A 26,389-nucleotide genomic window follows, 5' to 3' on the forward strand; every position below is an offset into this window, starting at 1 on the left:
ATAAAAGTAATAAAAAAACCGGCCAAGTGCGAGTCGGACTCGCGCACGGAGGGTTCCGCACCATCAACAAAAAATAGAGCAAAACAAGCTCAAAAACAAGCAAAAAAACGGTCACCCATCCAAGTACTGACCCCGCCCGACTTTGCTTAACTTCGGTCAAAAATCACGTTTGTTGTATGGGAGCCCCACTTAAAATCTTTATTTTATTCTGTTTTTAGTATTTGTTGCTATAGCGGCAACAGAAATACATCATCTGTGAAAATTTCAACTGTCTAGCTATCACGGTTCGTGAGATACAGCCTGGTGACAGACGGACGGACGGACGGACGGACGGACAGTAGTAATAGGGTCCCGTTTTTACCCTTTGGGTACGGAACCCTAAAAATACGTATGTATTAGGTATTGTAACCTTCATGTAACAAATGTCACTCTATTTATGATAACGATTATTTTAAAGGAAAAATCATTAAGAAAAATGATTAGTCTATTATACAACAGGTACTATTTACTTTTTATATTCACAGTGTCACATTGCTACCTCAAAATAAATAAAAATAAATATTATAACTTATAATAAATAAATTTACACTTATCCCTTCAAGTGGCATACTTATAAATCATACAAGGGTAATAGTTTAATTTTGTTTATTTACTGAGTAATAAAAAATAAAATGAGAAATAATGGGCTCTTATATATTTTCCCCGAACCCTTCAGGTGTTTGTATAATTTATTTGCCAAAAGTGCAAGAATAAATACGATATAAAAGCGGTTTTTCGTAAAACACATTAAGTACGCAAACAGCACTTACAGTTCATTTTATTTTCACAAATCGTTTCACGGAACGGGACACGGAAAACACGTTTTATTGATTTTAACGGTTTATTGAGTAAATTTTGAATGTGAGGTTAAAGTGAAATATGGATGTTGGATATACATAACTAACGGCGCGATTCGGGAAATGAATTAGACATTCACTAGATATGAAATAGTAACGGTATGTGACGTTCCACGGCAAAAGGTACCCTATGGCGTTTGGCGCTTCGGCTATTATTAACGCCGCTCCAATATTATTGCGGTCATAAGGTACCTTTTGCCGTGGAACGTCACATGTCGTTACTATCTCATATCTAGTGAATGTCTAATTCATTTCCCGAATCGCGCCGTATATCGCGGTACGACCATACGTACGATGTCATATATATGAAATAAAAAGTTACCAATGCCCAGCCCTACGTATATTTCAGTTTATAATTGTCACTACTTAAATCATAAATCCAAAAATAAGTTTTGTTGTTCCCTATAGTTCGTTTTTTTTAGCATTAGAAAAAGACTAGCGATCATGACGTGTCTTTTAATTGAAAAACGCTTTTTAAAAATCAGTAACTATTACTTATGAAAGCAAAATAATGTAAATAATCGTATATGATTCATAATTGTTACATATTTGCCGTGACTTATTTTTCAAAAGTGTTTTTCAATAAAAAGACACGTCAAGATCGCGTAGTCTTTTTCTAATGCTAAAAAAAACGAACTATAGTCGTAACACATTTTGAGTAAACTCTCATTTTAAATTCTATGTTCAGTTGTTAAGTTTTTATTGCCAATTTACCTAATGTAACAAGTTTAACAGGCTTATTTCATTATATTTAATCAGACCTAATGACATTACTCTATCTAACAGGCGTATTCAGATTTTAATAACAGTTTACGAATTAGACCTGTCAGTGTCAAAAGACATGTCACCACCAGAAACCAGTGACCAGAAACGTCACTTTTGACAAGGACAGATCTAATCCCTAACTAATCCATATCTAATCCAAAACCCGTTCTTAAAATCAGTAACGGCGCAATTCGGGAAATGAATTAAAGAATTAAAGATTCACTAGATATGAAATAGTAAAGATATGTGACGTTCCACGGAAAAAGGTACCTTATGGCGGCTGACGCTTACGCTATTATTAACGCCGCTCCAATATCCAGCCGGGGCAATGGTACCTTTTTCCGTGGAACGTCACATATCTTTACTATTTCATATCTAGTGAATCTCTAAATCATTTCCCGAATCGCGCCGTAATACTTTAATAGTTGAAATCAGGGATGTTGCGAATATCCGCATCCGCAACCGCGGAACTTCCGCATTATTTTCAACATCCGCATCCGCATAAAATCGATGCGGAGTTTAATGCGGATGCGGATGTGGAACAGGTCGGTACAGGAACGTCTTAGCATCGGCGTAAGTGACGACTGCTAGGTAATTTAGTCATTAGACAAAAAAACCTATTAGAAATGAGCAGTCAAGCGTGAGTGGGACTTAATGTACGGAACCCTTGGAACGCGAGTCCGACTCGCACTTGGCCGGTTTTTTGAAATAAAAATGACTAAAATGTAATTGTTGACGTTTCTTATGTATCTATCTTGACATCCGCGTCCGCGGATGTGAGCCTTTAAAAATCCGCATCCGCATCCGCGGATGTCAAAAAATCGACATCCGCAACATCCCTGGATTTGAAATTAGCGTAACGGCTACGCCGCGCGATAATGTAGCGGCGCTACGATTCTCGTAGCTTTTGCTACGGTTTCGTAGACCCCTCGGGAATATACTTCTGTCTGTTTACCGGTTAGTATTTGAGTGTAACAATCTGCGTTTGTTTAATAACAAACATTACATGTTGTTTTGAACCGATTGAATAAAGAAAGGTAATATTTTTTTGTAGGCGTATATTTTTGACGCGATAGTTTAATGGCGATTATATACGTTAATCTGACCAAAGGTCTAATGAATACAATTTTTTAAATGTTTTATTGTATAAAATGCCTATACCTACAAAGCACACGTTACAAACTCATTATTATTTGCTGGATTATTATAATAATATGATTTATTTATTATATTTTTGTTCTTTATTTGACTCCCTTAAAAACGCCCACTGTATCTTAAGACTTTCCAAGTCACATCATAGTACGTCATCCGAATATTTGGCGCAGGAACTATTTTAATGCGATTGCCAACTGCCCTCCCCAGAGTCCATCATTATCATCATAAACGACCAAGTAAATTTATTACGTCAATAAATTTATGTATTTAAAACGTTAACGTCGGCTGCCGCCGGAAACATTTTTCCGGGATGTCCCGCGGGAAACACTCGTTTTTCCGGACATAAAGTTACCACAACGCTTTACATTATTTAAGGGACATTATTTTTTTCTGATTAGTATAACCTTTTCAATTCAATTTCAAGTTAAATATAATGATTTATTACAAAATGTTATAATTCTTCTGTTCCTAATACAAATATTGACTTATTCTGCTTAAAATATCTCAAATTTTTAATATATTTAAATTGAATATACCTACCTATATTATACATATGTATAATAACCACACTAACCAGCTACAAGTAAATAAGCCTACATAATTATTACAAATCTTGTTAACAATATTATAATTACAAAGGAGTTATTATTATATTATGTTAATTGTAATTGTACCTGTTTATTAAATAACATTTAATTATGCCGCGACTTATTCAACAAATTTCAAATTTCCCGGCAACTCGGCATAATCGGTTTATATCAAATTAGACACACGAATATTCATGGCGCCTTAGACTTAAGTAAAAACGAACAGAATCACCGTTTTATAGTCTTTGGAAGCTTTCGAGGTCATTGACATTTCCCGCTCATTTTAAAGCTGCATTTTTAAAACGACTAGACCACAGCTTTTCAAAGCATTCAGCCATAAAAAGTCACTCCAGGACACAGTCAACATCAGAATGGCCGAGTGTTATATTTAAATTAAATCTCTAGTACAGATTTTAAAGGTGCGAGCGTTATATAAGTCAGTTTAGACATTATCAGGTATTAGTAGGTTATCATATTATACACAAGTAGGTCATACATCCACCTAGCAGGCCGGCCGAATCGCGCATCAGTTGAACCCAATCCACTAAGCATTCACCGCACACACACTGATTTAAAAAACAAAATTAAAAAAGTAACTCAGAGTATAAGGACTCATATATATGAGTGAAATTACGCTTTAAAATAATCGAAAAGCGCACGGTGGTCGCCGAGCGCGCCATGCGTGCCTCCACCTCGGCCGCTGCGTCGGTACTAACGTAGTAGACCTGGAAAGGCTTTAGTTGCCCCAACACTTCCCCGCGCCCCTCGCACACCCCTTTCAGCCCTCAGCCATGGCTACCATATCAACCACAAAACGACACAACTCCCAATGCATTCCCACTGTAAATTGCACTTAATGGGAACTGTTCGAAGGTTGTATTTTGATTAGGTTTAAAAATGATTTTTCAACGATAAGATTGTGTGCCGGAAAAGCGAATGCACGCCGATGCTAGCGCGGGCAAATGGGTTGTACAAATCAAAACTTGCCGAACGATTCTCAACCCAATTATTAATTCATAAGATCGATTGTGTCTCTTGTTTTGGCCGTGAGTGAAATACACACTAATGTGTGCAGCGTACACTAATGTCCGAATTCGATTATGTTACAATTGTTACATTAACTGGGCGTAGTAATGGTTCTTATGTGAGTTAAATAAGGGATATATTCGTGTGAAAATTTTTGAAAAGTGTGTTTGCTTTCCATAGCTTATATTAGCTGTGACGCCTGTGACAAAGTCGATCGCGGGGAATCTAGAAAGCGTCTTGAGGAAGTCAATTTAAGGTCGAGTTTTGAGTGGCTTTTGTTTGAGAGAAAAATCGAAATTTAAAGCGTCGAGACAGTTATTAATGCCAACATAGATTTTGTTAAACGAGCTCCTTAAGGGTGCAGTGTCAGGGAGCAGTTTGTCAGGGAAACTTAAGATGCTCATCAGGGATGTGCAAAATTGTTGTAAATTTTTGGATAAAATTTCGCTGACTATAATTTTCTTACCGCAGGCAACTAATAGTCACCGAGACAATTCTAAAAACCCCAAACACAATTAGGTTACGTTGTTTCATCACTGAGTTCTTATGGCTACCTCCTGTCTCCATGATCAGATAAGCTCGATGGTACCATAATATTGCATTGTCAACCGATTTACATATGTATGCAAATTTTCAGCTCAATGGGAAATCTGGAAATAGGTCAAATTTAGCTGTCAAGATTTGACCCACACAAACACACTATTAAGTATTAACCAACTAAGCCTACTTGCACCTTTCCACTAACCCGGGGTTAGCGGTTAAACCGTTAACCCAGTGTCAAATTGTACTGGTAACCATAGTAACTCTAGGTTTAATCTGTCAGCTCCCACGGCTCATATATGAGCCAGAACGCTTATGGTGACGTCATATCTTGGGATTCGACAGGTTAACCGGTTAACCCCGGGTTAGTGGAATGGTGCAAGTGGCCCTAGCATACTTAACAGGGTAAGTTAAATAAAAGCTTGTGAAAAATGTGTCTCTTAACTAATTTAATTTTGAAACTCTCTTAACTTGATCGCGCAATCAATAGTACATTATTGCAGAGGCCGAGAAAGGGCAATTCGTGGATGAGTTTCGATTTTGTCGGACGACGCGAAGCGGAGTCCGACAAAGAAGACGAATCCACGAATTGCTATTCCTGCCGAGGCATATATAGTGCTTTTCTCCAAACATGCGAGGAAATAAGGTAAAATAATAATTATTTAAGCATCAAGCATCACTCAAATCGAACCTTCACATCAAAAATGTCAAAAACAATTTCCCTCTAAAATTATTTTTTACAAGTTTAGGGCACAAACTTATTCTGCCATTCAGTACCATTCAATATTCGTTCATTCAATATAATTGTGCAATATAGTTAGTCAAACCAATTTGTCAGTCAGTACCAGGAAAACTATACCCATCCTTTTCTTTTGGGTGCTAGTACTAGTGTAAGACAAATATAGTATGATTCTCTCTGTCTATGTTTGAAATGAGAAAGTCCTTTGACAAACTATATAAACTTTATGTACACGGATGAGATCCTTAAAAAAATATAAAAATAATCTTTGATTTTATTAAGCAGTATTCTCACGATCATACACGACGGTCTTGTAAGAACGAGACAAGTAAGGTCGTTTATCTTACTATCTCACTCTATCCTATAGCTTGAAATGATAGCTGATCGGGTCGTGTAGACGCGGCTCGCGGCTATAATAATTGGCTGTTTGCGTTTTTTATTTTTAAAAAGTAAAAAACACTACAGTAATAAGTTATTACTGTAGTGTTTTTTTCATTCCCGTCCGCTAGAACAGGACAGCGATAGTTTGATTTTTTTAAATTAGAGTTTGACAATAACGTAGAACTTCCCGTACTATTTTTGTTACAATAAGGTGAACATTTCCGAGCATATTGGAGAAAAATTATATTTATTCACGAATTGGCAGTAGGTAATGCTCAGAAACACACAGTCTAACACTATTAGCAAAGCTAACTTCTAGTGAACTATAAATACACCAAGAGAACAATGACCGAGGCACACAAGTTCCCACTTCCCGGAGTTATTCCCAGATACTCTTGGAATACTAATTTAAATATAGGTACTACTATAGGTACTTGGAATACTAACGTAAATATATGTAAATATACTGACGATAGTAATAAAATGAGATCAAATTGACATCAAGTAGTGGTAAGTTCAAATCGGTCTACAGTGTTTGACACTACCTACCTCAATACTTGCAATATTTAATTTTAAGTGTCATGTCAAATATCGGAATTATGATTTTTTAAATTATGAGACTAGGAAAACTATAGCTTGCAGTATACTGTCAGAGAGACTATACCATTTTCTATTTTCTTAAAGATTTTAAAAAATAGTTAAAAGAGTGTGTCCACTAAAAGTATCGAGTTGCCGCGAGTGACCCAGACGAGTTGACCCCTTTACTGAACTGATATAGAAAAGTCGATAGTTTGTCGCCAGAATTAACTGTTTATACCGCTATTTGAATATATTCTAATACGCCCAATTTACACATTGCAGAATTACATATTTTAGATACTAGAGCCATAAAATAATCTACAAATTTTTAAGTTGAAGGGGAAAAAAAAATACCTACACCAAAATTGTAGTATCGCTCGCAGGCGTTTCTGCTAGATGCAATGAGTTTTTCGACATTAAACTTTCGTGAGACATATTTTAAACTGTTTATACGAAACGGTTTCACTCATTTGGTTTCACTCACTCGTGCACGAGTTGCAGTCGCCGCGAGCACTCGAGCCTGAGGAAGGACCCCCGAAGGGAACGAAACATGTCGCCAATAGCGACTAAAAATTCAAGTGAGTGAAACCGTTGTCGTATAAACAGTTCAATGAGTTTTTTCTGCTTAACACAAAATTAGTCTTGTACAGTGGGCCAAGAAAGTGGTCTACCAGTTTTGACAAAAGTTTCTGCGAGATCTAACGATCGCTAAGGTCGACAATTGTCACTGACATAATATTAAATCGACCTTGTTCTCTCATCACGTTCAAGCGAACTTCAACCGTAGGGTGGTAGACCACATTTTTGGCCGACTGTACTGTACCTATTGGCGCGAGCGAAACGCACGATAAGTAAATGACATCATGACCAAGTTTCTCAGTCACATTGTGTGTATATTCAATAGTAATATTATAACAACACTGCGCTCTTTACGACTACCAAGAATTGAAATTGCACGTTTACGCTAGCGACTGTATGAACGTCAAATGTCAACTCATAGTACTGTAGCCGTACCCGAGATACACTTGTTAGTTTTACTTACGTAAGTAGGGACAAAGCTATTTGTTAGAATGAGGATAACGATATTCATCTCTCATTCTGTAGTATAGCTGTGTCCCTACTTACGTAAGTAAAACTTGCAAGTGTATCTTGGGCTTTATACTGGTCCTCGAGTGGCCAACTCTCCCCCACTAGGTCAACAACAGGAATAGAAACCCTGCGTGTTCGAAGATTTCATACATAGATTAGAAAGAAAATTAAGGAAAAATAATAAAAAAGCGCCGGTCAGTCAACTTGGTGCTACTAACGTACCTTTTTTGGTTCAGTTTATTTTGATGAAAAATGAGAACCGATGTTGATCGTTTTGATCAACCTTTTCAAGGAGCTCGAAATTATATTCAAACTAGCGACCCGCCCCGGATTCGCACGGGTTAACAAATTATACATAAATCTTCCTCTTGAATCACTCTATCTTTTTAAAACAAACCGCATCTAAATCCGTTGCGTAGCTTTAAAGATCTAAGCATATTTACATACAGACAGACAGACAGCAGAAGCGACTTTGTTTTATACTATGTAGTGATTGGACGGTTGGTTAGTAAAATATCGTATCACGTCTCCGTATATTTGCTAGAGCGAAATAATTGTTAAGTACCTACCTAATTCTTTTATTTAAGTACCTAAGTGAGTAAGTGTTACTACGTACATATTTTTTATCGTACACAATAAATTTAAAAATACATAGAAAATTAAATACAAGCTCAAAACTAGGTAACACGAGGCAACATTAAAAATAAAATTTGTTTAATTAGATACTTACTGCCACAAATTAAATCGTTCCAGTAAAACTTAATTAGGTAGGTACGCGTTACAATACTGTGTAATTATGTACTTAGTTAGGTAATTAATTACTTAGTTAGGTGTAAGAATGTACTGTAAGAATGGCCTTTATGTGTTTTTTCTCCTCTGTAAAAATAAAATTTCTCCATTGTGAAATTTTGTAACTGTAGGCATATATTTATTGTTAATTATTTTTAAACACTTTCTTATGTGTAATATGTATACGACAATTGTATTGTACTATACTATACTTTCTCCCTGATATAGAAAAGTCAATTTCTTTTAAGTTTAAACTTAATGTAACTGGAATGAAAACTAGTAAATCCAAAAATAGCACATGTAATATTAGCGATACCAAGCTATATTTAAATCTAAATCTATTTCTAGTCAATAATTACCTTACGAAGTCATAGGTTGTTTGTAACCTAATACCGTTAAAAATACATATGAAGGTGCCTTTTAATTACATCGCCGTGTGCCTGCTACACTGCCACATCTCAAAAAACGGTTTTTTCGAGAAATCGCGTCTCAAAGTTGTGAGAGTATAGTTCAGGGTGTTTAATAGGATCTTACTCCTTTAGTTTGAGGTCTATGAATTTAAAATTTAGCTTTTTTTACTCGGAATGATATAACCCTCCTTATGACCACGCCACTTTTTAAAAGAAATGTATATTTTTTAAGACACAAGGCCCGAAAGACAGGTATTTAGAGTTGTGGCCGTATTGCAGAAACGTTTTTTAAAGATTTTGAGATGCGGCCAAATTTAAACAAAATTATTGGATAAAGGTTACCATGCAAATATAAATAAAAACACCAAAATAGTTAAAATCCCTTTATTTTATCAACTTTGATAGGAACAAGATCACTGTACGCGATATTATGTGTAACTAGCTTATAATCAGCAACATTATACCATGTCATTACCAAATAATATTAATTGTTTAAAAGGTTCTTTATAAAATTTGAACAAATAAAACTTTGAAACTTATTTTTTAAAACATTCAATATAATAAAAAGTATTTAGAATACCTACTATATTATAAAATAAGAAATCAAAACACAATACTGTTCCTTGCTAATTTGTGAAATCAACATCTTTAAGAACATTGCAGGCAATTTATTTATTATAATGTATTCAGTAAGTTAATTCTTACAAGTAGGTAACTTCTTATAAGTAATCAGTACAAGAAATAACGAATATCACAATGTACATATTTCAACTTACCACTAATAAAAAAAGCGTTGATATACAAAATATTTTGTTTTCGTTACTTTAGTAGAATCAACGTATGTAATAATCAGTCTTCTTTAAGTAGACTTACAAAATACAAAGGTAGTAAATTGCTGTATATTTTCCTTTAAAATGCCAATATTTAGTACTTACACAATACACATCAATAACACGTAACTACTGGACATTAAACTTAATCATAGGTAATTCTGTTTTCTGGTGAATCCTTCGCTTTTGACAAAGGTGTCACACGAGAGAGACTGTCCGAGGTGGCATTACGTGTGTTAGCAGATCTACTCGTAGTCCTCGAAATTTTAGATCCAAAACAAGCAAGCATATAAAACATAGCTACTTATACTAGTTTCTATCATTATTCATAAAAGCATTTTAATGGAAATAAATTGAATAGCTAGGACACACACCGAAAAAAACATTAAACACAGTCATTACCACGAAAATGCCTTTACCATTATCAAATAAGTAAATGTAAATATATCAAAGTAACGACTTTCCACGTGATTTAATTTTTGGCGCCAAAGTCCCCAAAATAAAAGCAGTTATTATAATATTTAACAAAATTCCAATATTATGACACTATCCCGAATACAACCATCCCGAACACAGTTAGTAATTTACCTCACACAATAAAATCCGTTGCATATTATTGGCAGTAAAGCGTGCTATAGAATTAGACACACATAATATTATATACAATAAAATGTTAGTTAAATACATACACACTCTTCGAAAACATGCTTAATACTTATCTTTCTTCAGACGGGTAAAAATATGTATTAGGCTCACGACCCTCACTGATGAGCCATATTGAACCGCACTTGTAAGAAAACAAAGTTGAGATTTGCTTAATCATTTTGTTGCGTTGTGGTAGTTTCGGTGGCGAGCTGGTAATTTTGTAATAATAAGTGTAATACTTACTGCTGTGACACAACCAATTGCCGTTTGTTTCTTTTATATTTATAGTGATTCATCGTAATTATCACTCAACTAATTATTATTTTCTAGGACGCAACTCAAAAGCTTCATTTAAAACGTGTGCTATATAGCCACAACTCAAAAGGGCCGTCAGTTCACGTGCGAACGCCAGACGGCAGACTGGCAAGTGGCTGTATTGCAGGGAATCGTCTGACAATTTATGGTCAAATCCATAAGGCCACTTGTGAGAAAAAGGCTCTTAAAGACCTTTTTTGCTATGGCTCTCGAAATAAGGTCGTAAATTGAACAATTTTGAATACGAATCTGCAATAATCCAGAAAATTAAAATTTTTGAATTGGGGTGTGTGAATAGCAGGCACACGGCGACATGTTTCGGTGCCATTATTATACCTTATTTCATAAAAGGGCGTATCTTAATATAATCTTCGAGTGTAATTAGTCTTTTTTGACATGAGCAGCGAAAAGTTATGCCCACGTTTTCTTTCGTAGATTTATTTTCTATTTGTCAACTTTTTAGGTATCAAATGTGTCGTAATCCAGTTTATCATATATTTTTTAGTTTGTCCTTTTTTGCTCCAAACTCCAAAGTCGATACAGTCCATTTTGATTTGCTTTAAGATATTGTTATTAAATAGGGTGTTTGACTGCTGTCTACGTTTCTCAATTAATCTTCTGGTGCTTTATTTCATGCATGGTGTTAAATAATTTATTTTCATCTCATCTTCCTTGCGTTGTCCCGGCATTTTGCCACGGCTCATGGGAGCCTGGGGTCCGCTTGGCAACTAATCCCAGTAATTGGCGTGGGCACTAGTTTTTACGAAAGCGACTGCCATCTGACCTTCCAACCCAGAGGGTAAACTAGGCCCGTTTTTGGGATTAGTCCGGTTTCCTCACGACGTTTTCCTTCACCGAAAAGCGACTGGTAAATATCAAATGATATTTCGTACACAAGTTCCGAAAAACTCATTGGTACGAGCCGGGGTTCAAACCCGCGACCTTCGGATTGCAAGTCACACGCTCTTACCGCTAGGCCACCAGCGCTTCAAAATAACGATTTTTTATAATTTATTTTATATACAGTCAAATACAATATTCACATTTACTTTTGGTACACAAACGGTAGTAACGTTTATTAAAATTATCAACAATACGCACATTGCATAGAAAAATCTTTGTCAACGAATTTTTGGGTCACCCTTTATTTAAAAAGTACCTACTTCGTAAAATCCACCAGTATAGCGAGCTAGAGCACAGTTTCTTGTTATTCACAAGTGGTCGCGTCCTGACTCACGTCACGAGCAGCTGCCTGGATTCTAGACTAGACTAGATATATACTCGTGCTCGTCCTATTTGTGAACAAGCTACAGTACCTATAGCGGAAATATGAGTTGCAATATACATAAGCGAATGAGATTTGTTAGAAACAGATTTATGATCTAGATTTTTGTTGAATATACATGCTAAAACATTCAGTGTAAGACTTTATCCAAAATGAAACACTCGACTAGATCGTTGATTTATGTTTCGGCTTAGCGCCTAAATTATACCATTTGATTCCAGTTCTAGTGTTTTCGATAATTTATTTATTTGTTAGTATATACATTGTACATACAGTAGAGTCCGGTTATAACGACGCCCAAGGGACCGCTGATATTACGTCGTACTAACCGGACGTCGTACAAAACGAACTGCCAATTTTAATATATTTTTTTAATCAAAATAATTACGTCATTTTGTATTTATTAATACTTATGCGACAATCAAAGAAAAAAAACATTTCCTTTAAAATATTTATTTACGTTAGTATTACAACACTTTGTTTTAAATGGAGAGACTTGTGTGTTTAGAAGAAGCCACTTTTCAAGGTACGCGTAGGCAACTCACTCGTCATCCGCAAATTACTCGAATCCCGTAAAATAAAAAGTCGTAATTCTTGGAGATCTAATCCAGCTGACGTTGTTTTATCACACAGTTCCTATGGCCATCTCCTGTGTCCATAGATCAGCTCGAAGGTACCTACCAAAATATTGCATTGTACCTAACTTATCTACATAATTATGTATGTGAAGTTTAAGCTTAATTGAATAATGGGAATTGGGTTTTATTTAGTTTGCAAGATTACGAAAAGTCACATGACTATTTCATCTTCCTGCGTATAGGCAAAAGGGGGAGGGGAGTTAGGAGCGCGGGACGGAGTAAACTTCTTACCAACTATTTATTTGTAAAAACTACGTCGCTCGTCGTTGTAACCGGACTTGACGGACGGATTTTGATTCAATTTCCGTCGTTAAAAGCGATCGGTCGTTATAAGCGGAGTCGTAATAAACGGTTGTACTTTCATAGTAGCTCGTACTTAAACCAAACAAGTGCCTATACTTACGTCGCTATAAGCGGTTGGTTGTTATATGCGAAGTCGTACTAATCGGACTCTACTGTATATATAGGTATATAATTCTTCGTGTTGCTACTGCGGCGTTGCAACTTGCAACTCCGTCACTCATTTTGTCAAGGAGACTGCGATAGGTACTGCGCACCAATGCTTTTAGGACCGGAATATAATCTTTATACCATTAACAATTATTTATGAAGGTAAAAATCCCTTTAGACGCATAATGCCAAAAACGCAAAACGCCATTCATACGCGAAACGCCAAAGACGTGTATTGCCAAATTCTGTTAATGCCAAATACGTGGAATGCCAAAGCTGTATAAAAACCAAATACGCATAATGCCAAAAGCTAATGACACCCAACAAATTATTTGATATCATCCAAAACCTTCCATACATAAATGTAATCTGTTATATAATTACCTATAGTTGGTCAAACAAATTTGTCAGTAATTAAGAACAAAAAAATCTATACTCATCCTTTTCTTTTGGGTGCTAGTACTAGTCTAAGTCAAAGATAGTATGATTCTCTCTGTCTATGTTTGAAATGAGACAGTCCTTTGACAAACTATAGTTACCTACCTAAGTCGAATACAGGACTTTATACTTTTGTTATTCTATTATTTCCACATTATCAGGGTATTACATCACCCCATTCACACCTTCCTCGATTAAAAAATAAATAACGTATGTTTTTTCATATAGCTACCTACCGCAACATGCAAGTCCATTGCCCATACTGCCCTAATTATACTATATATAGTTCCTGTTAACATAATATAATTATATGTAAGCGTTTTGTGTTTCTGCGTTTTTGGCATTATGCGTTTTTTGGCATTCTGCGTTTATGTCATAAAGCGTATTTGGCGTTATGCGTATTTTTTTTTAATTACCTACGCGAAAGGACAAAATGGCGTTTTTGTGTTTTTGGCATTATGCGTATAAAGGTAAAAATCATGTTGCCTTTGTGTACATAGGTAATAGTAATTAGGTACAGAGTTAAAGGGCAGGGTGGTGAAAAATGGTAGTTTTTAAAAACCGCGCCGCCAATTGGCAGGTTTGCCATAATCACGCCACAGGACTAAGCATTGACGAAGATGTAAAGATAGTGGAAGGTTTACTGCATAAAGTTCGCCTTTGTGTTTTAAATAGACAAGTTTTGAAAGTACTTGATTCGTCATATGATAGAATAGAATACTGACACGTTATAGTTAAGTAGTAAAAAATTTAAACAAAAATCATTTCTTTTCACACGTGGAACTAGGGCTCATGGATTCATTTCTTACAGATACATACATACATACATACATATTATAGGACATTCTTACACAAATTGTCTAAGCCCCACAGTAAGCTCAAGAAAGCTTGTGTTGTGGGTTAGGTTAGGTTAGGTTAGACAACGATATATATAATATACAAATACATAAGCATTGATAAGTACATAGAAAACACCCAAGACCCGGAAACAAATATCTGTACTCACCACACAAATATAAAACGCTCACGCCCCGCCCAGAAAACGCGCCTGTGTGGCGAAACCTTAACCGGGATTCGAACCCGGGACCGCGGCTTAACAAGCAGGGTCACTACCCATTAGGCCAGACCAGTCGTCATTACGTACTTACGTCAGGATTGAGTCCGTTTTCCCTCTAAATATGTAAAACTTCGTGACCTGTATGACTGTTCCATTGTAAGATTATTTCTATGTATCTAGTTCTTGTTCGTTGGTAGCGTGCGCGACATGACGTGGCCGCGTAATGATACGAACATTAGCCCGCCGTGTTGCGGACATTTACTGACCATGGCTACTTGTGGCTACCGCTAACAAATATTCACATAGTTTATTTTATTTATTTGCAACGAAAAATATTAAATACAAAAACCTATACATAAAAGAAGACTGGCAGTACCTCGCTGTTTCCTCGCTGAATTCCCAAATAAATTGATTGATTTTCACGTGAACCTGCGAAAAAAGTGGCTGTCTATAGAAAACAAAGCGGACTAGGACCGTTCTAATGTGAGTCATCTTTAATTGAAATAACAATAAGTATAACTAAAATTAGTCATATATACCCATATGACTTACTGGTCTCTCTGCTAGAATTCGATATTCGCATTTCCCGCCCCTTGTTAGGCAATCGACAGTAGAAATGAATCACTTTCAACCCGCATCTTCAATGAAACACCAACTTTTCAAGCCTACTAATTACATAAATATTAACATTATAACACTCTTCGAACCTACGCAACAAGCAGTTTAAGCAACAAATACACGTCTAATACTCCAAAAACTAATCGGTTAAGAAATCGTAGAGCATCTGCAAATTAATCGGCAGAGAATTAAAAGGAAGTTTGGTCCTAATATGAACTTAAGATCAGCTATTACTGTTGACGGAAACACCCCATGGTGACTAGCTGGCTAAGTCAGGGGCGTGGCTGATGGACTGCATGACGGCGATAACTTACTATATTTACCTACTTACGGCACCTCGCGAACCTCCACCATCTTCCTCGCATTGTCCCGGCATTTTGCCACGGCTCATGGGAGCCTGGGGTCCGCTTGGCAACTAATCCCAGTAATTGGCGTGGGCACTAGTTTTTACAAAAGCGACTGCCATCTGACCTTCCAACCCAGGGGGTAAACTAGGCCCGTATTGGGATTAATCCGGTTTCCTCACGATGTTTTCTTTCACCGAAAAGCGACTGGTAAATATCAAATGATATTTCGTACATAAGTTCCGAAAAACTCATTGGTACGAGCCGGGGTTGGAACCCGCGACCTCCGGATTGCAAGTCGCACGCTCTTACCGCTAGGTCACCAGCGCTTCAAGTACAAGCTTCTTTGAGGACAAGTATAAAATTTATAACAATATTAACTTGAAACATGTTTTTATTTATATTTATTATTTTGAATATAAAGGCTTATCAAGTTTTTGAAACACGTTTTTTTAAATTCATAATCTTATTAACCATATGCAGTAGTAATAAATTGCACCATGTAGATAAATATCATCATGTCATACAATTTGATATATAAATAATGTAAGTATTGTACAATGCTGAAGAACTTGTAGTATTTGATTTTTCTTTGTATATCTGGTTACAATTAAGGCACACTGTATCTTTATTTACACCTTATTTATCTATACAGTTATGTACACTTATTCGACATGTTAAGTACCTATGTATTGCACATTGTTTCTCCGTAAATTATTTAATTATATATTAGCCTCGAAATTGTTAATGCCAACGTTACTCTCCGTATCTAATAAATTACATTCTTCAAACTCACTTCTCTTCTCATCTCCTTTTTCATAATTAGTCTTACAGAGGAAATCACTGTCACATATGAAATCACTTCTACCATCCTCCATGCTAGTTCCTTCAAAACTACCTTCTCTATATCTCTTCTCATTTTCACTTTGAAAATTCTCGTATCGTGCCATTTCGAAATCAGGTGAAATTGTTTGTCCTTCGTTAACTGTCTCTTTGCCTAGTATATCATCTGCTTCTATACTAGTACCTTGAATGGATATTTCATTATATACTCTTTTATTGTTTTCATTTTTTACTTCATATTTTAGTTCAGACATATCAATGTTCTCGCGGTTTTCTATGAGAGGTTTCAAATTCATTAAATTAAAGTTTGGTATCATTCTGCCATCCCATTGCTCGTTTTCTGTCGTTTCTATATCAAATTGTACGTCTTCTACCTTTTTGAAGGTGCCTAGGTTGTACTGGAGTGGTATGGAGAAAGAGGGTAGCTCCATTTGGGAATTTTGTCGAGTCGGCAGGGCTGATATGTGGATCGCTGGCATGGCTTGCTTTGACTTTGCATAGTTTTGGGTGGATGTCTCGGCTATGTTCACCATTTGTGGTGAAGACACTGAAATAAAAGAGTCACCATTTAATGATAATGTATCTTACTAAGAATATTAACTGCTTGGTTTCTTTGCAAATAAATAAATCTTCCATAAATCTTAAATCCTCAAAAACACAGACAAAAATACTAAGCACAACGCTGCTAATCTTTTTTCAACAGCTGACGAGTTACGCATTGAATTAAGTCATAATCATTATCACCATCAAGTTAATCTAGATTATTTTATGTCTGTGTGTGTACCCAATTTCCCAAGTCCGAGTTATAGATAAACGGAGCCAACCGTCAGAGTCAATAAGTAACGCTACTATTTTTTTATGACTCTTGGTTTAAGAGTAAAGACAAATAAATATTAGTACCAGGTATAGTAATAAAGTCCCTCATTTCCAGTGCCAGAGCTGAAGGGGAGCGCTGTTCAGGAGACCTTCCGCGAGGGTACGGCTCACAACCCGTCTTCTGCTGTTTGCGCCACTTAGCCCGCCGGTTTTGGAACCACACCTGAAATTACAAGAAAAAGATCAAGACATAAACATGACATTTTATACGAGTATACCTACAATGTAAACCCAGCTGAAAAAGTACATGGTCACTTTGTGAAGACCTGAACCCTGTCATCCGTCTGGTCGATCCTCATAGCCAAATCCTCTCTGAAGACTCTGAAGAATATATCAGGGTAGTTTTTGTGGAAGGCTTCCAGCTGCAAATATTTGTCAACCTGGAATACGCGCCTACTGACCTGAACCCTGGCCTCCGTCAGGTCAATCCTCATAGCCAACTCCTCTCTGAAGAACACATCAGGGTAATGCGTCTTGTGGAAGCCGTGACTGCACATGCACCTGGAATACGCGGCTACTGACCTGAACCCTGGCCTCTGTCAGGTCGATCCTCATAGCCAACTCCTCTCTGAAGAACACATCAGGGTAATGCGTCTTGTGGAAGGCTGCTTCTAGCTGCTCCAGCTGCACGTTTGAAAAGGTTGTCCTGGAAGAGGCAGTTGGAATATTCCGAGTAACAGCCGGCCTAGCCAAGGTGACAATCGCTATCGCTTTGCCATCGAATCGCTATGCGTCTCTCTATCAGGGATGTTGCGGATGCAGATTTTTTGACATCCGCGGATGCGGATGCGGATGCGGATTTTTAAAGGCTCACATCCGCGGATGCGGATGCGGATGCGGATGTCAAGATTAGGTACTTAGAAAACGTCAAATATTACATTTTTAGTATTTTTTTATTAAAAAAACAAACGTTTAGTATTTGAGCAAGAATATAGGTGCGTTATATTTAATAAACAGTAACTTCGCCGACTTTTCTGGATCTAGACGATTTCGTTATAGGTAATGACGAAATTACCTAGCACTTACGCCGCCGCTAAGACGTTCCTGTACCGACTTGTTCAACATCCGCATCCGCATAAGCTCCGCATCGATTTTATGCGGATGCGGATGCGGATGCGGATGTTGAAAATAATGCGGATGTTCCGCGGTTGCGGATGCGGATGCGGATGTTCGCAACATCCCTGCTCTCTATCACTCTTCCATATTAGTGCGGCAGTGACAGTTGCGTTTCGATCGCTACGTAGCGTTAGCGATTGGCATATTGTCTACGCGGCCAGGCAAGAAAACACCGTGCACCGGTTAAGCTACAGTCCCATCATTAATAACAGCCGTAGCAACCATTGCCAAATCAGTTTGAATTCGGATTTTGTTACGTAAGAATGGTACACACTCACCTGTATCTACGTTGCTTGCGTTTTGGGATATCGCTTTTCGAATCTGAAACGAAAGTCGCACAATGTTAACGACGTGTATAGTCGTCTAGACGATATATTATACTCTAATTATGTATTTATTCTTTGTAAAAGTACAGATTAACATAAGTGTCGGAAGCTGGTATTGCTCGAAGGACTTATGTGTAATTATTTACTTCTTGATACTTGACTCAGATCACTCCTGACTTCGGGCAAACTCGGCTCCATTCGGCTCGGCATTGCTCGAGCAATTATTAGGGTTGACACAACTTGACATCCCTTTGCGTCCTAATTACTGAAATATATTTAATTCTTTAATATATTTTATTATCTACACAGATTATTGTTCATTTATTAGGTACAGAAATTTATTTAATTACTTGAATTTTGATAACCCTAAATAGCCGAAAGGGATAGTGCCATAAGTTAGAAAGGGATAGGTATCATGATTCGACATGTCCTTTCTGTACGGTGGTACTATTACTTATCCTCCTGTCGTAAGAGACAAAAGTAATATTTACTTGATTTTGGGGAGTACTCCTCGTCGTCTTCGAACTGTTGATGGTCCACGGATTCAGAGGGTTCCGCGGAGGCACTGAAGGGTTCCGTAGCTTCGGTCTCAGGCCGTTCGCAGAGCACTGAACCGGGGCCTAAACTGTAAAATAATTTATTTTTGTAATGAGTGCTAATTATATGTTTGCTGCCCGAAGAAATATTTATTTAGTCAGCTAGAACTACACACCGCAAAAAAAAGATAAATAACTTTACACTATGTTTTAAATTTGTTTTCTTGGAATAAAAAATATGTACTTACTTACTATGGGTAGGAATTTTAAAGTTAAGCGATCACCATCGCTTATGAGAGCCTATAACTCCAGAATATACGTACACTCCTTAAAAAAAAAGGATAAAACAGCCCTACCTAGCCCGTGTCCCGACCATGCTCCTCGACGGAGCTCTTTATTATCCTTATACAGCAGAACCTCGCTAACTCGCACCTCGATAAAACGAAATCCTCGTTAACACGGAATAAAATGCTATTCCCTTACCCACAGAGCCCAAAACCTCCATAACTCGAAATATTTAACCTCATTAAGAGGAAATATCCAATTCAGGACCATACACATCTAACCTCTAGAACTCAAATATGAAATTTGACCTCTACAACTCGAAAAAAAATTCGTATTGTTTTACCACCTCTATAACTCGAAGTAATTTACTAACAAACCTCTATAACTCGAAACAGACTGTAAAGACCGTAGTTTCAGCGTTTCTATAATTACCTCTCTAACACGAATTTTTCAAGCGTTTTACCTCTGTAACTCGAAACCTCTTTAAGACGAACAAAAACCTACAAGAACCTCCCTAAGTTCGATGCCCTCGATAAGACGAAACACGAATTTTTTGGCGTTTCCCTTGAATTACGTGCTATCGAGGTTCCACTGTATAATAAATATATATGTACATAAATGTATTTAATTTACCCATTAAACAGGTTGGGTATGCTGTAGCAGAAGCTGGTGGTGGGAGAAACGTCGTCATTCAAAATGGCGGCCGAGTCGAAGCCAGCTGCGCCGGCGCCGGTTTCGCGGCCGTCCAGGGATTCCTCCATCTGAAACAGAAGTAGGTAGGTATACTATAGTTGGTCAAACCAATTTGTCAGTCAGTAAGAACCAGGAAAACTATACTCATCCTTTTCTTTTGGGTGCTAGTACTAGTGTAAGACAAAGATAGTATGCTTGAAATGAGACAGTACTATAACAAACTATAATTAATCGCAACATTCGGGTAATCTAGGCGCATCTTTATCCCTTCCTACCCCATTTGACCCAATGACCAGAATCCTTAACAGTTTCAGAATAAAAAATGTAAATCAGAATATATCTTGTAAACATGTACCTACAACATTTTTTTAATATCACTCTCACTTTATTTTCCTATTTATTTATTTACAAAATGAAAAATACGCTTTGCTTCGAGCTCGTCGTTTTATTTGTGTAAAGCCAATGAAAGCACTATGAGTTTCTTACGTCTAGCAGGTACGAAAATTGAAGTATCTTTTCCTATAGCTCTTGAAGGCAATGTTACAAGTCAAATTATCCTTGTCTCACACTAGGTACTGATTTGTTGAAAGCCTCACTAATGATCACCGCAATAATAGATTTTTATAATAAGTATTTTTACCTATCCCGAACCATGATATTACCTAATGATAAGTAAAAAGTAAAAACACCAGACAAATAAAAGAAAAAACTTTATGAAATCAGTTCGTCATTTAATATTTACTTCCTTCCATAAGGTAACACAACACCGGCAGGGCATTGACCGAGCATCGGTTACCACGAGTTAAATTGAATTAAATGCCTATAATTTAGTTAAGTTTATTAAATTATCACTAAATGAGGATAATTTGTGTTCCCTGTGGCAGTTTTGTTGTGACGCCGCGGTGGACGTCATGTTTTCGCGCCAAATTGGAATTAAAAGTTAAGGCGCGTTCGAAAATAGCGCGGATTAAAAAGTGTAAAGTGATTATTTCAGCTTTTTTATCGTGATTGCTGTCCAAATTGAATTTTTGACATTGTTATCATATTTAAGTGAAGTTTTTAAGTGTTAAATGATATACAGCTATGTATGTACCTATGTTTACTACCAGGGATTCACTGTTACCAAGATTAAACGATGCATTCGTCACATTAGACTCTTGCGCGAAAGGCCTTCGGATTTGCACGCCGCTCCGGTGTGTAAACGGGACATCACTACATATGCATAGTGCTGTCACACTCATACACTGGAGCGACGTGCGAATGCGAATTTGATAACTGCGAATTGCGATAGAGTCTACTGTTAGCTATTGTGGCCCGCTTTAAAAGTAAGTTAAGTTAAGCTGGCAACATTAAAGCGCGTGCTTTTTATAATAAACTTGTAACCTGATATATCACATATTATGGATTATATATGTATGTTAAAGAGATAAGTAAACAGCTATGATAAGTTAATGCATATAAAAACAAAATGGGGTCATCCATTTAAGATTTGTCGTTGTCAATATTACTTAATAAACAGTGGTACCTACCTACTAAAATTTTTGTAGAACGTTATTTAGTTTTCACTATTATTGCTGTGATGCTGTCGCTTATTTAACTATGTCCTGAGCAATAATATAATATTGTTAATTGAAATAAATTATGTATAAGTAGACATTAGGTATTCATGTCATTAGACATGACATGAGTTCGCTATATTATTTGTTTATCGTGAGGGTAAATCGTAAGCTTATTTCAACACCTATGGGCCCGATTCGGATTTTGTAATAGACATCTATTAGATATCTTTTAGACATCGCCAAGATACGATAACGATATGTTTAAGATCAAACCTGTCAAATTTGACATTTCCGCGATTCTGGAGATACTCTTGAACGATTTCCGCAAGATATTACTTAGAGATCTAATTCACATCTAATAGATATCTAACACGATCTATCGTAAAGGTGACATTGGTTGCCCGAATTGCGCTGCAAAAGAGAACTAGTTGAAATCTAAACTATAACGTATCTAGAATGGATCTCGTACGTGTCGTGTCTTGTAAATATCTTGAAGTTCGAATACGGCAGTATGACTCTATACCTATATGGAATTAGGATAATTTTAGTTATGTACTTAGCTTTGTTTCATTTGTCTGTAACTATAATATGTTAACTTTTTTATTGGTATTTTTTATTAAAAGGTAGGTACAGGTACCTACTAACATGTTTTGCCTAAGTAATTTTGATTTACTAAAAAATAAAAAGTAATTAAAAAAGGAAGACAAGAAGGATACTGATATTATATTATAGCAATTTAAATTTTATATGGACTTTATGTCTGAAATAAAGTGATTTTATTTTATTAAAAAAGAAATAGGTAATTATAATGTCTAGACTGTAAGTAATAACCTAACATTGAATTTTAATTTTGGAAATAGTCTGTAGTTTATTCCTTGTTCATAGTTGAACTTTATAACAGTTGTTGGGCAAGCTGAAGCTAATTCGGCTTGCTTCTTTAAAACCCCGTACAATAATGTACCTACTGTGACAAAAGCAAGCAGATGGGATTCGAGTTCTATGAACACCCCGCTAGTATACCTAGTTAATAACAAATTGTATTAAATTCATCATCTTCTTCCTCGCGTTGTCCCGGCATTTTGCCACGGCTCATGGGAGCCTGGGGTCCGCTTGGCAACTAATCCCAGTAATTGGCGTGGGCACTAGTTTTACGAAAGCGACTGCCATCTGACCTTCCAACCCAGAGGGTAAACTAGGCCCGTATTGGGATTAGTCCGGTTTCCTCACGATGTTTTCCTTCACCGAAAAGCGACTGGTAAATATCAAATGATATTTCGTACATAAGTTCCGAAAAACTCATTGGTACGAGCCGGGGTTCGAACCTGCGACCTCCGGATTGCAAGTCGCACGCTCTTACCGCTAGGCCACCAGCGCTTTAATACAACAAATTGTATTAAATTAACATGATATATCATTAATCTAATTAGCCTGGCCGTTAATTAAATTGCAGTGAAACTTACCTTTGAATCAGAGTAGGTCCATCGACGGTGTAATTGAATAAAATGGAGGATGTCTGTTGTCACGTGGTCGGTGCTGAAGTGGCTATGTGCCGGGCGCGCGCGACGGGACAGAGAATACCGTGGAGTCGCTATGGATGCTAGATTTTTAACGATCCGTTTCAAATGCTCAATGTTACAATGAAATGAAAATCTTTATTTCAGGCAAATAGTGATCTATAGATAAATACCCAGCATACAAATTATAATTAATTATTATATATCTTTAAAATAATTAAGCAACCGCGCAATGTAAAGGAGCCGGCCGCGGAACCGCTGAAAGATAACACCAAGTTGCCACAACATACGTACATGGGCAAAAATACGCTGATATTTTTATTTGACTGCTGCGTAAATTATAAACATAATTTTCACAAATACGAGGTGTATCAAATCTAAAGGATATTTAGAAAATATTAGTTTTTTTGGTTAGTTAAAAGATTGTTTTTTAATTTGTAGTGTCATTTTTAAAAGACGTTAATATATATACGAAAATGTCTATTTTGTTTTATTGTAAATGTATGTTACCTAATTGATAACTTGTATAATGTACAATACAATATTACTTACTTCAAATCTACATGTTTTTGTAAACATACATTTTATTACCACTGTTATGATTTCAAAAACATGTACGGCATGAAGTACCTATTTGTAAAAAGTTTTTTAATAAAATAATTTAAACCAACCGTCTCCATTTATTTCCCTATCCGCCTAGAAAACCTCGTGACGTTTACTATTACGACACCCTATACATAGGGACACAGTTTAAGCACAGCTTAGGGTGGGGGGTGAAGCCGCAAGAATGCACTATCCCACCCTAATTGTGTAAAGACTAAAGTTACATTGGTTTTATGGGTTTATTAGTCCTTTTGTGGTTGGGACAGTATCGCTGACGGTATGTTCAAATGTGTTTGATTGACAATGCGGGTTGTGGTGCATTTACCCTAGCCCTAAATACGAAAAAATATAAAATGAAATAGATAACATACAGTAAAGAAAAGTGACCAAGTCCACGGCTGCACCTTTTCTTTAGTGTATATTATCTATTTCCGATTATAATTTATATAATAGTAGTGTGACTAACTTAAAAACACAAATCAAAATATTTCATAAAGATAATTTCATTTATTCCCTAGTGGTACAAAAAAATATATGGCTTTCCATTAGAGAAGGGTCTTTATGCTTCATGTGCGATAAGGACCATTCTATCAGAATTTCTGTTAGACTTTCAGACGAAAAACTCTTTGCACTTGAAGCATACGGTCCATACGGACCTTTCTGTGATTGGAAAGCCACATATATGGTTTTGGAATAGATCCCACCAAAGAGTTAGTGGCATTATGGCGCCGAATACCGTCATCTAGTTAGGCTGGGAAACTGAGGGACACGATTTTTTTGTGTACCTACCGCACAAAACTTTGTTCGAGGTATACACCAGGGATGTTGCGAATATCCGCATCCGCATCCGCAACCGCGGAACTTCCGCATTATTTTCAACATCCGCATCCGCATCCGCATAAAAACGATGCGGATTTAATGCGGTACACGACGTCTTAGCATCGGCGTAAGTGCTAGACTGCTAGGTAATTTAGTCATTAGCCAAAAAAACCTATTAGAAATTAGCAGTCAAGCGTGAGTGGGACTTAATGTACGGAACCCTTGGAACTCAAGTCCGACTCGCACTTGGCCGGTTTTTTGAAATAAAAATTACTAAAATGTAATATTTGACGTTTTTTATGTACCTATCTTGACATCCGCATCCGCGGATGTGAACCTTTAAAAATCCGCATCCGCGGATGTCAAAAAATCGGCATCCGCAACATCCCTGGTATACACTTATGGGATCGCTTCGGTCTTGCAAATCAATTAAATGTGTTTTTGAAGACTAAAGTCTAACTTCGCACCAACTGGAGCAGAACAGTGTGAGGTAGTGTCATTATAAACGCCATAGCTTCAAAGAAGTTTGCGACACTTTAGTCATTGCAAATGCCATGCAGAGTTATCTATTGGTCCGACTCTATACCCTTTGTTCTCATCATCATCTTCCTCGCTTTGTCGCGGCATTTTTGCCACGGCTCATGGGAGTCTGGGGTCCGCTTGGTAACTAATCCCAGGAATTGGCGTGGGCACTAGTTTTTACGAAAGCTACTGCCTACTGCCATCGGACCTTCCAACCCAGAGGGTAAACTAGGCCATATTGGGATTAGTCCGGGTTCCACACTGAAAAGGGACTGGTAAATATGTAATATCAAACGATATTTCGTACATAAGTTCTACAAAGCGGGAATACACTGGGATCGGCTACGAACGTAGCGCTACGAAAACGTTGGCAGGGTTTAAAGTAGCCTTTCATCAAACGGGTTAAACATAAAAAAACACTAACTTCGACCCGCATTCCGCAGTTCGTCCCTGTGAGGAACTCTTCATATTTCATGACCCTTATTCAAGGCTTTTTATGGGATCACTTATTTATTCGAGGTGAACTAGCAAGTTTAGCCGTGAAAAGGTAAATTGGTAGAAAATTATTGCCAAGAATAGATTGTCAGTTATTGAAAATAATATACCTATCGAAATGAATGATCATATAACTTTCATAGCATAATAAGGCATCTATCGTCCTGATATTTTATTTTTCGATCGGCGTTTGTCGATGTAGGATTAGGATGGTCATCTTGGCTAGACCTTCTGGACTAAAGATAAATTTAATTCAGTGTCAAACTTTGCTTTGACTGTCATTCTAGGCTTATTTTGGTGTAGGTATTCCCATCTGTCCCCGCCGCCGTATATGAGGCGGGGAATGGTAGGAATGATTCATATGAATGCACGTATTTTTAAGTGTGCAAATGTGTGACAAATTGGAACAACCTTTGATTTGGTGTTCTTTACAACGTGCGAGCTTGACAGCTGTCAAGATATCACTAGTTTATTCCATTTTAGGGTCCAACATATTGAAGGTTTGACTGTCATAAAACTCATAAAGCACCGAGCTACATTGATTGTTCAGGTTTAGGTACTAGCTATGTAGGTCTACTAAAATGAAACACCAAAAATTCTCATGAATGTTAATTCATATTTAATAA

The 26,389-nt window shown here is 36.8% G+C and overlaps 1 protein-coding gene and 1 long non-coding RNA gene across 2 annotated transcripts in view; one reads left to right on the top strand and one right to left on the bottom strand.

The window, feature by feature from the left end:
- LOC134658332 (uncharacterized) overlaps positions 1–26,389 on the top strand; it is a 96,637-nt gene that overhangs the window by 65,331 nt on the left and 4,917 nt on the right. The window lies entirely within an intron of this gene.
- Positions 16,264–23,406, bottom strand: LOC134658282 (paired box protein Pax-6-like). The gene is made up of 7 exons (XM_063513881.1): positions 23,271–23,406; positions 20,192–20,319; positions 19,229–19,362; positions 18,690–18,732; positions 17,818–17,941; positions 17,320–17,458; positions 16,264–16,966 (listed from the first exon to the last, which is right to left on the bottom strand). The coding sequence occupies exons 2-7, from the start codon at positions 20,317–20,319 to the stop codon at positions 16,299–16,301; spliced, it is 1,236 nt and encodes a 411-aa protein (XP_063369951.1). The 5' UTR covers positions 23,271–23,406; the 3' UTR covers positions 16,264–16,298.

This window comes from Cydia amplana, chromosome 22 (assembly GCF_948474715.1).
Source record: "Cydia amplana chromosome 22, ilCydAmpl1.1, whole genome shotgun sequence".
NCBI lineage: Eukaryota > Metazoa > Arthropoda > Insecta > Lepidoptera > Tortricidae > Cydia > Cydia amplana.

What these genes read in the sequence shown, in the direction of transcription:
- LOC134658282 (XM_063513881.1), bottom strand. Translation starts at nt 20,319, where the DNA reads ATGGAGGAATCCCTGGACGGCCGCGAAACCGGCGCCGGCGCAGCTGGC. An exon ending in ATACCCAACCTGTTTAATGG is followed by an intron (nt 19,363 to 20,191) that starts GTAAATTAAATA and finishes ATTATTTTACAG; the next exon opens with TTTAGGCCCCGGTTCAGTGC. An exon ending in GGACTTTATTACTATACCTG is followed by an intron (nt 16,967 to 17,319) that starts GTACTAATATTT and finishes CTTTTATTTCAG; the next exon opens with TGTCTTCACCACAAATGGTG.